Below are 11,944 nucleotides of genomic sequence, written 5' to 3'. Positions count from 1 at the left end.
AAAAAAAAAAAAAAAAAAAAAAAAAAAACACATCATAGTAAAACCAATACCTTCTCAGCTTCGCATCGAAGCTAAAAAAAAGAAAATTTAAACGAGAGATCACTACTTCTACTATTTCTATAATAGTTTAAAAGAAAATTGAATTTTAATACTCTAAGTTTATCTCGTTTTCATATGAAAATGTATTCAATGTCTTATTTGATATTTAAATTTATCTATAAAATAATAAATAATATAATTTTTTCAGGTTGTGTAAATCTTAATAATGAAAATGGCAACTGTATTAGCATAGATAACTGTTCTTTTATAAAAAACATACTACTGAACGAAAATAACAATTCTACATTATTGGATTTTCTTCGCAATTCAACTTGTGGATATGAAGGTAAAAATCCAAAAGTATGTTGTCCTATAAATTCTGAAATGCCAAGTAATGATATTGTGAATGCTTATAATAAAAACGATGGTGGAAATTTTGATGGAAATTATTTTCATCAAACTAAGAGCTCAAACATTGTTCATAAAGTAATTTTTAATGATGATGCAACATTTACATCTTCTACTCAAAATAATTCTTCTATATTAAAAAGTTCAATAAATAATCAAACCTTTTTATCAATTGAGTTACTTCCACAAAGTACGTGTGGCCGCATTAATGCTTCTATTAGTGATAGAATTGTTGGTGGTAGCCCTGCTGAACTAGGTAGTTTTATTGAGGTTAATTGGTAAATATTTGTAAGTATACAAAGAAAATTTTATATTTCCCGTTTTTAGGTGATTGGCCATGGATTGCTGCTTTAGGCTACACAAGTCTTAGCTTACCCAAAAGTCTACCTCTTTGGGGATGTGGTGGTAGTTTAATTTCTGATAGATACATTGTCACCGCTGCTCACTGTGCGTCAGAGAAGTTCATAGGACGAAGAAAAATGTCTGTATGATAATTTAACTTCTACCTTTATTTTAACAAAGTATTTTTATATTTGAATATATTTTGTATCATTAGATCTACTGTACGTTTGGGAGATTTAGATTTAAATCCAACGGTTAACGATGGTGCAAGTCCAGTGGACGTTTCTGTCGAAAGAGTAATAATACATGAAAAATTTAGCAGTTTAGATTTCGCAAATGATATAGCATTGTTGAAGTTATATAGACCGGTTAAATTTAGTAGTTAGTGCTGTATTTATTGTAAATAATATATCAATAATAACACAATAACATTTTTAGGACTTATTCAACCAATTTGTTTACCAATAATACCAGAAATGAGAACTAACAATTTTGTAAAATACATGCCTAAAGTTGCTGGATGGGGTAGTAAGTCTTTTAGTAAGTAAATTACATAACTTAATTAATTTTTATATAAACATTTGCGCTAATTTTTCAATGGTTAGTAAGAATAGAATGGTTCAAATACAATTTTAGTTTAAGTAAAATGACAGTCAATATACTTTAGCTTCGATGCGAAACTGAGAAGGTATTGGTTTTACTATGATCTGTTTTTTTTTTTTTTTGTGTCTGTTAACGGATTTCTTTCAACGATACGTCAAAAGATCACAAATCGCATCTAGTTGAAGACATTTCTCTCAAAAATTGAAATTTTTTTCCTCGTTACCCGTGGAAACCGTTACCCGTGAATATGTCCAAAAAAATTACGATTTTTAAAATCGGTAATTTTCGACATTTTTTTCTAAAAATTCCATAACTTATTGAAAAATGAACAAATCAAAAAAATTTGTTTATATACTAAAACGTTAAGTATTTCATTTTTATTTGATATAATTTTTTTTGAAAATCTGACCCTTTACCTGCCGACAGAGGAGGATTTAAAACAGCAACTTTTGAATAAAAATAAAAATTTTTCAATTTAAATTTTAAAAATGTTCGAAAATGCAGTATTCCTTTAAACATATTTTAAATTAAAGCTTGTTACATACTAGAAATTAAAAAAAAAAAATTTGTCCTGATTAACAATTTTTTTTGTGCAAATGGATGCCATAGTTAAAAAGCATGAATTTTTTAATTTTTTAGCTAAAAATAATGCAATGCATGGTGGCTGCGTCGAAAATATTACAGTTTTATAAATTTGGGGTACAGAGTACAAACCCCGCCTGTCATAAATATTGTTTTACATTTTTTTCTTAATTCTTTTTTGAGGGTCAACAATAAATTCAAAATTCGTTTTAATTTTATGTCATTTACATTGAATAACTTCAATGAATAAAGTACCCCATCATTGTACTATCCCCTTGCGAGATGGAATTTTTTATTCATATTAAAATATTTAACTAAATGGTTTTTCTTTCGTGTCTATCATCCATTTTTCTCAGCTATCACTTTACTAATTTTAATGACTAATATTTCAAAGAACACGATTTTAATCTTGTTGAACTTATAATCACCAAATATTGGGAAAAAATCCTTTAATTTTAGAAATTTAGACTAAATTAATTAATAGAAGTATAAAATTAGTTTTTATGCTGAAATTTACAGTGAAAACATATCACAAAAATGAAACATTTTTTAATGATCATAGACCAGAAAATACTTTTCTAAACCAAATTTTTCTATTTGATTTATTATTATTTGTTTTGAAAAAAAATGTAACTACGAATCCTGTTTAGGAGGTCCTACAAGTACAGCGCTGTTGGAAGTTCAAGTACCCGTTATAGACAATGATGGTTGTAAACTGGCTTACGCCCACGAAAATGCAAAAATTAATGAAGGATCATTATGCGCTGGTTACAAAGACGAAGTTAAAGATGCTTGTCAGGTAATTATATGTATAGAACTATATATGGATTTATATATAGAATTGATAATATCACATAGTTTTATTTTTTTTTAATAGGGAGATTCAGGAGGACCTTTAGTATTACCATTTGGAGATCAACATTATTTAATTGGAGTGGTATCGTTTGGTTCAAAATGTGCAGAACCAAATTTTCCGGGCGTATACTCTAGAGTAACACATTATATTGATTGGATAATAGAAAAATTGAACAATAATCAATAATAGTTACAGATCTTATAATTTAAATTACTATTATAGCTATTAATTCAAATTAATTATAATAAATTCAATGTACATTAAAATAGGTAACTTATTAGATAGTATGTACTTCAAAATATTATCAATCATTCTAGAAAACATTAAATAGTTTGTAACTATAGTTCCTTTAGAAAATAAATAGAAGAAATGAAGAAACACACCTTAAATAATTTTATTTCTGTAACTTATATTATAATTTTTTATTTTAATGATAGTATAAAAATTGTTTTGTATAAGTATATTCTTCAAGGTGAACCAATGCTATGTAAATATCTTTGTTATGATTATCAATCAAATTCAAACTGTAATCAAAAAACAACCCAATCAATAAGTGAGATTTGAAAAAAAAACAATATTTAGTCTTTTTTTAGTGTATTAATATTACTTATACAATAGGTTGTGATGTGGGGAAGTGGACCTCAGTACTTAAGACTGATGTTTAGTAGCGCTATTACGTTGGTTGGGTGACCATATGGGAACTTTAACAGTGAACTTACTATGTCCTTTACCCTCTGCGGATGAATGGCGACGTTGTATTCTCGCATACGATGTATCTTGGAATGCGTTGTAATAGGCACTAAAATTAAATAAAAAAAAAAAAACTCGTATAATCATAATGTTTATTTGTATCCTTTAATTCGAAATATACATACGTTACGCTCATTTGTTTCGCAATGTACCGACCACCTTTTTCGATAATTATACGAGATTACATGCACAATGTAACAGAGATAATGCGACCTCCGTGTTCTCCATTTGGTTGACACCGACTAAACAGAGAAAAAATATGAGAGTAAATAAAAATAATTCACTCTACCACATTGAAGCAGACGTGAGTAAGTAAAAAATAAGCTGAGCAAAAGAGGATGTCAGTGCATTCGAATTCTCAACACACTTTTGTATATTCACTGAACAAAATAAATGACTTAAATACTGAAGCTGTTATTCAGGCAAATTGCCGCCGCCGTTGATGATCACCGTTCATCATCTCTGCCGGTACCTGTTCGTATCGCCAATGTCGCTGCAGTCTTAGTTCATCAATGCTTGCGCTGATCGCGTCGTCCATTTATTGACACCATCAACGTTGACGTCGGTTTACACTACCGTTATGAATTCGAGGTCACCGATATAGTCAAGAACCCTTAACCACGGGGCAGCGTCAGCCTCTAAACCCCCTTAACCGGTTTCTGTGAGTTATGTTTTTTAAGACCACACGCGTGTGTTGCGGAGTGTCTCAGTAGGTTCCTTATCCGCATTGTGTGCTGTGACAAATTGGATGGTGCATATATGAGTAGCCATCAGGGGAATCTCGTCCCGCACAAACCCGCATTCTAGTCCAAACACAAACGGCCTGTCGGTACCACTCGCGGCAGAGACTATAGCGAACCTTGACGTATCGTTACCGTCAAATCAAGGATCAGTGACAGTCGCGCGCCGCTCGTCATCATACCAACCATGAGCCCTGTATCAGCGAACATCTGACACACGTGGCAAAAAAACGTCTCTCGCACTATACTCGCTATCATGACGAATGTGCTATTATGTGAAAATTCGTATTCTTGTAAATAGTATTTTGATATATATTTTTATTGTTATTTTTAGTTTAAAATTATGCTTATGTGTTTATAATAAATAAATAAATAATATTCAATATATTATGAACCATTCACCATATTATTAACCGTATCAACAATAAATATTTTTAGATGATTTTCAGTTATTTATTAGTGCGCATACTATTCATACACATAAACTAAAGTATAAATAATGAAATTTGATGTAATTACAAATATACTTTAAATAAATGTTAACATTTAATAGAATTATTAGTATTAAATTTATTAACCTAATAATACTGAATAGTTAATTTAACTTCATAATGATACACTTTTGAATCTTAGTATTTTCAGTATTGACGTTTAAGATTATTAATGAACAATAAAATAATAGAGGTTAGAAAATTATAAAAAATGAATTTTAAAACATTTAATAGTATGGAATCCTATGATTTTTTTATGATAAGTATAATTTAATTATATCATATGAAAATATTTACTATTCATAAATCAAATTATACGAGATTTTTATTGATATAATTCTGATATTTCTTTGTGACATCTAATTTAAAATTCACACATTATATTATTATAATAGTTAAATAAAATAATCAATATGATAATTGAAAGTTAAACTTATCTTTTCTTATTTAGTTTTGATTTAATATTTAATTCGTAAATGAAAATCTATATTATATTACAAAAGCCATATCTGCTTAAAACATAAAAATACTAAGGTTTCAAAATTAGAAAATGCAGAAGAAACTAATGTATGTAATATTGCATGCATAGGTTTGAATTACTTAATACTTATTTACAATTATTTTTAGACTATATATATATTATTTGATATAAATATATTAACATTTATTCTTATGCAGAAATAATTCCTATTTTCTAATAATTAATTAAATTAATAGCCGTTTAAGAAAAAACTTCTGTTTAAAAGTTGCATCAATCCCAATAATAAAAATGGTAATGGTATTAACATTAAATGATGTTCGTTGCTTAGGTTTATATTAAAAAATGACAGGAAAAGCTTGCTGTTGTTAGTTTTCTTCGATATTCTGTTATTGGTTATAAATTAAAGGATCTAATAGTTTGTTATTCCATGGGCTAATAGAATATCCAATTCATCTTTTTCTATACCAGAGAGTTTTCGAAATTATGAAGTTGTGTCATCTTCGAAATTTGTCAGCACAAAATTCATGCGGTTATATTAACGCTACAATCAGTAACAATATTGTAGGAGGTCAGCTTGCAGAATTAAATAAATTATATTTTATATTTTTATAACAAAAAAAAATCGTTTATAAACAATATCACTAATTAGTTTAAATTTTAGTTTTCAGGAGCTTAGCCTTGACACGGCCCGCGTCGCTTTGTTATACACGATGCCCCGTGACTCGTGCCATCTTTATCAGCCGTCGCCCTACTATGAATATTTGACTGACCAACACCGCGTGTTATACGCTGCGGTGCAAAGTCCAGCAAATGCCGCACGGCCGACGATGACACGCCGCAAATGATACGGGAGTCTTCTTCCCGTTGTGAAAGCGATAACGTCGACCAACCGATCTGCACCCGCGCACCGTCGCCTACAATGCTGCTAACCTTTTGTCGCCCAAAGATCACGCCGGACATTGCGTCGTCGACGCCAGCGAAAGTGCCGCGATATTATGCGAAGATTTTTATTATTGTGTTTATCTTTTCGGTTTGTTTTATTTTTTGTTAAAATAACCTGTTGTCGCTCATTTAATAAACGGCCCACGGGTCTCTACCCTCATAACCAGTGTCGACCACATTTTTGCGACGTAAGTCGTGTCAGCCTTGGATTGGAGTATTAGGATATACTAGTAATTATGTACCAAATAACTGTGTGATGCCCATTTAATTTCTGATAAATACGTGATAATAGCTGTTTATTGTTTGGTAGGGATAGTCTAAAGAAAATACGACCAGCCGCCCCTTCAGAATCGTTGCTTTTTTGAGACAAGTTTTATTGTGTTTTTTAAATTATTTACGTTGTTTAATAGCGTACCAAGCGGAGTCAGTTGCAAACGCGCAACCGATGGCGGCGACGACTTCGAAAACCGGTTTTGATAACATCACAAAATTGTTATCATTTATTATNATTGTTTGGTAGGGATAGTCTAAAGAAAATACGACCAGCCGCCCCTTCAGAATCGTTGCTTTTTTGAGACAAGTTTTATTGTGATTTTTAAATTATTTACGTTGTTTAATAGCGTACCAAGTGGAGTCAGTTGCAAACGTGTAACCGATGGCGGCGACGACTTCGAAAACCGGTTTTGATAACATCACAAAATTGTTATCATTTGTTATCATTTAAANTTATCCATCAATTTTTTAAAATTAAACACTATCTACAGATTTGCATCGAAGCGTTTCTTATGATAGTGATTTTAATCACTGTCAGATTAAATCTATACTGGACCCTACTATGCAATGTCTCCACTATGCCGCGACCTCACTGTGCTACCGTTTTTTGTTATTTATTTTTTGACTATCAATTGAGTTTTGATGTATTTAAGTCAAAATTACAGGAATTATAATTTGTAATTTCTATTTTAGGGTGGATTTTAATTACATAATAATTTTGTTTTTATTGAGATAATGCTAAGGTAAATTAAAGTTTAATTTTATTAATTAAATTTAATTAAGTAAAATTTTGCTCTAATCCGTATAAAAAATTGTATTATCCTTCAACGAAAACTCATTTTTTGTTACACTTTGTAAAAAATTACAAAAGATTTTGTAAAGTGTTTAATCACGGTACTTTCTTATAGCAAAATAATGGCGTATTTGTTCAGTTGAAATTAAAGTACTCGTCCCAGCTGTAGTTTAATTTTAACTATAAAGTATAAATCCGATATTAAACCATATTCAGAACATCGCTATAACACATGCTTTATGATTATATACATTATACTATTTATACAATTATCATGTACTTAAAAGTACAACATCGCATTTATCGTTAAATATATATATAAGTTTATATTATTCAATTTCTTCAATTACTAAAAAATAATAAAAAATCTATCACAGTAGGGAGATGGCATAATTGGGCTAAGTATAAATGATATAGGTGATTAAAGTCACCATCATCATAAATTCTTCGATGCAAATCTATGTACAGTTTTTAATTTTTAAAATGAGTTGTTGGATGATTCCAAAAACAACATTAACTCATATTTTCCAGTTACGATTTATGGGTAGTATTGTACGGACATGTTTATCTCACGTACGTTTGTAGTTACCTGTCTATTTTTAGAGTACTATTCCGCTTATTCATAGTTTTTATCAGTTTTGAAACCATTGTTTCGCCTTTTTGGCACATTTACAGCGCCCACCGGAGCTTTGGATGCAATACAGACCTAATCCGGAAGGAGGTGATCAGCACCACTCCCCACTACGCCGTAAAAGTACTTTGCAAACTTCCAACCCACTAATCTTCAAGGATAATTCTCGTTATTCTGGTAAGAACAATCAAGGTTCTAAATCTCTAACTAGCCCTTTAAACAAAAAATCTAAATCTGACGATAAACCAAAATATAATGACCCCAAATCTCAAACTAGCAGCATGGATTGTAGTGGGCCGCCCTGAAGTAATACCTAACGGTAGTTGCAGGGCGGCCTACAACTAAGCCGGTCGTTAAAAAAAAAAAAAAAGCATGGATTGTAGCTCACCTAAAGTCATTGTAGTGACGTCACCCGGTTCGCCAACTTCAAACATTAACTCGTTCTATGTGGATTCTTCTAATATATCAACAGTCAGGCAACTCAATGTTTCTGAATGATTTCCATTACACTACACTGGTCCCCTTAATGTACTTGTTTCTGCATTTGGGGGTAATAACTTAGGCAATTTTCACCCAGTCAAGCTTGATAAAACTTTTTCCAAACTATTTCCTGGTATTTTTAGCATAAACCTTATCGATTCTAAGCGTGTTAAAATCACATTTGATTCGTTTAATAACGCTAACAATTGCCTCACTTCCCCTTCTCATTCTGAACACGGCTACTCTACGAATATTTCTAGCACTTTATTATATAGTATTGGAATCATACGACTTGACAAAAGTATCTCTGAAGAAGATTTTTGGGAATGTTATAAATGTTCAGTCAAAGTTGTTTCATTCAGATGCATTAATATAAAAAAGGATAACATCCTCAAATTTAGTTGAACTTAAATTTTTGTCAGCAATTCTTCCTCAAAAATTATCAATTTACAAAGTTATTATCGATGTTTCTCCGCGAGTATTCGTTCTTCTGTCCAATGTCGCAAGTGTTTACGTTTTGGTCACATCCTCAAGTTCTGTCGCAATAAGGAGCGCTGCAGTCAATGCGGTCTCTTTGACCACACTGAATCTAATTGTAACGTTAAGTTAACCACACCTCCTTTGTGCATTTTTTGTAAACTTAACCACTCTGCGGCGGGTAGATTTTGCAGCGAATGGTCTGTGCAAAAGGACATTAAAAAAAAATTATGGCCACAAACAATGTTTCGTTTTCTGAAACCTCTTCGATCAAACGTTCCAGTTTAGTTAATAAAGCTTTTACCTTTTCTGATGTGGTAAAAAATACAAATATATCTAGTGTCGAAGTCGTAGCTTCTCCTTCCTTTCCTTTCCTTTCCTTAGTCATTCTACCAATACATATACAAATAAACAAAATAAGAATAAAAGTAATAAAATTCAAGTCCCCCACTTTCCTCCTTTACTGAATGACTGTTCAGGCGAATTTCGCCTAATGGCAGTTTTTTGAAATATGTCACAAAATCGTAATATAAATTCTGATGACCGCAACTAGATTTCCTGCTTATCGCAACTTATCGCTCAGCTACTTGCGAGCGATCCTAAATTAATTTCTTCTCCTTCAATACTTCAATCAACTATCGAATCTCCATTAATTAACAACCACTATCCTTTATCTGACAATGATAACACGTTTTAATAGTAACCCTAACTATCCTTCTTTCAACATTCTTTAATGGAACGTAAGAAGTATAATCCCTAGAATGCACGATCTTTTTTTTCTTCTCTCTAACAATAAATGTACTTTTAGTCTCCTTACAAACAAACGAGTTTCTCTTCTACAGTTCAACATTAATCACTCTGATGGTATCGACGGTTTTGGCGTCGTAGCCATCGCCTCCCATCATATTATCCACATTAACCCTATTTCTATTAGTCCTGTATTAAAAATCATTCCATAGATCTTGTCGGTATCGAGGCGTTTACCAATTTACCCAATTCCATTGCCATTTGGTATATTTACATTCCCCCCTCTTCCAACCCTTCTTCTATACTAATTGATAACATTTTTTCTTTAGTTTCTTGTAATTCTATTATAGGCGGTCACTATCCCTCCTGGGGGCACTAATTTCCAATCATCGTGGTAACATTATTTCGTTTGTTATTTCTACCTACAATCTTTATATCCTCAATACAGGACTCCCCACCCTCCTTACAGGCACTTTCCAAATGGATTCTGCGGTTGACCTAACCATTTCATCTCCCTCTCGTCTGTTACCCGCTGGGAAAATTTCTTACTCTGTATTACTGGTACATCTTGGGGCTCTCATCCCTCCTCATTACTTCTCATTTATAAATCCGTTATCCGCACTAAAATTGAATACGCCTCTTTTTTATTATCTTCAGCTTCCTACACTAATAGGAAAAAACTAAATTCTCTTTTATCCGCATGCTTGCGCACATTGTTAGTGTTCTTAAGTCTATCCCGAACCATAGTATTTTTGTTGAGTGCTTCTCTCCCCCCTCTAAATTCACTGTCGCCTACTTGCTAATAAATTTCTCCCAAAAACCTCTCTACCTTTAACCATCATATTTTCTCCTTATACTCTAAATTAAGTAATTGTTGGTGCAACTTGCCTAAATCGCTGCAAATTTTAGCCCCAGTATGTTCTTCCCTGTTCTCCATGATCTGTCACATTTACAAATCACACTTCAGATTACTTTTATTTGATTGTCTTCTAGTCTCCCATAGTATATACTTCAACGTGTTTCCTTGGCTTCTCTCCTTAAATCTTCTGTTCTATTCCTGCAACTTCCTGTATCAACTAATTCGGCTGGTCGTTCTATCTTTATTCCTGAACTTAATATTTCATACTCAGCTGTACTCCACCCTTCTTTTTCTTTTACCACTGAATGCGTTGCCAACGTTAATGCTCTCATTTTTATATCTTCTACTTCAATTATTGACTTTGCTATTTTTTTTTATTCTCTATCTTGCCTATTTGCCATCATTTCTAATTCTTTTTGCTCTTATATTTCTCCCTACATTTTTGTTATTAGATCACTTATCCCCTTAATGCGATCCCAAAATAAATCTATTGTTTTTCACTGGGTGCTAGGGCACGCCAGTATATTAGATAACAAAACATCTGATTGTCTTGCGACTTCTACCTACCCTTCTTTACTTCTCTCTTCCTTTCTTTCAATTAAAAATTTTAATTTAATAATTTTTCAGTTTGATATAAAAGGCTCTGTTAACAATGTTTTTAAATAATGTTTAATTTTTCTAATTTAGAATATACTAACAATTATTGCTGCATTTGTTGTACCGTTATAACATAATATTATGACTGTTATACTTTTTACTTTTGCTTATAATTGTTGAGCTAATTATTATTCTAATAAAGGCTATTAAAAAAAAAAACTTATATTTTCTTAATTATATCCCCTAATTAATAGTTTTATGATATATGAGTATAATACACTAATAAATATATATTTTAGAAATTAAATTTAGTATGAAATTTATATTTAACACATTGTGTTGTAATTTTCACAGTGAAATTTAAAAAAAATGTTTTAGTAAATATATATTTCTTTATGTTTAGAGCAAAATATAAGAATGGATTTATCAAAAAAAAAAAAAGAATATAATTTGTATATATTTTAAAAATTAAGTTTATTTATATTAGTATTATATTTTATAATAGAAATTATTAGATAATAGTACAAATAATTGACTGACATCGGGTTACAAATTAAAAAAATTATTTGTTAAATTCAAAATATGTGTTTCTTTATATATATTATTTTAATTTTTACAATTCACTTCATATATAAAACGGTAGCACAGTGAGGTCGCGGCATAGTGGAGACATTGCATAGTAGGGTCCAGTATAGATTTAATCTGACAGTGATTAAAATCACTATCATAAGAAACGCTTCGATGCAAATCTGTAGATAGTGTTTAATTTTAAAAAATTGATGGATAATTGCAAAAGCAACATCAACTTCTATTAAAATAAAATACAAAACCCATAATTATCATACAAAAATAG

The 11,944-nt window shown here is 30.9% G+C and overlaps 1 protein-coding gene across 3 annotated transcripts in view; it reads left to right on the top strand.

Moving 5' to 3' along the window:
* The window catches only part of LOC126907375 (venom protease-like), a 7,772-nt gene extending 4,025 nt beyond the window's left edge, over nt 1–3,747 (top strand). The window contains exons 2-8 of one of the 3 annotated variants that reach the window (XM_050688602.1): nt 248–703; nt 775–928; nt 1,004–1,170; nt 1,228–1,329; nt 2,625–2,773; nt 2,852–3,383; nt 3,449–3,747. In XM_050688602.1, the coding sequence (XP_050544559.1) occupies nt 248–703; nt 775–928; nt 1,004–1,170; nt 1,228–1,329; nt 2,625–2,773; nt 2,852–3,016 (1,193 nt within the window). In that variant the 3' untranslated portion in view covers nt 3,017–3,383; nt 3,449–3,747. Of the gene's footprint in view, nt 1–247; nt 704–774; nt 929–1,003; nt 1,171–1,227; nt 1,330–2,624; nt 2,774–2,851; nt 3,384–3,423 lie in introns of all 3 variants that reach the window. The other 2 variants (XM_050688603.1, XM_050688604.1) reach the window with 2 other exon arrangements.
* The last annotated feature ends 8,197 nt before the right edge of the window (nt 3,748–11,944 follow it).

This window comes from Daktulosphaira vitifoliae, unplaced genomic scaffold, assembly GCF_025091365.1.
Source record: "Daktulosphaira vitifoliae isolate Bord-2020 unplaced genomic scaffold, ASM2509136v1 Scaffold_5, whole genome shotgun sequence".
NCBI classification, from domain to species: Eukaryota; Metazoa; Arthropoda; class Insecta; order Hemiptera; family Phylloxeridae; genus Daktulosphaira; species Daktulosphaira vitifoliae.
The sequence above is the reverse complement of the archived record's forward strand: the minus strand, read 5'-3'. Positions and strand labels throughout refer to the sequence as shown.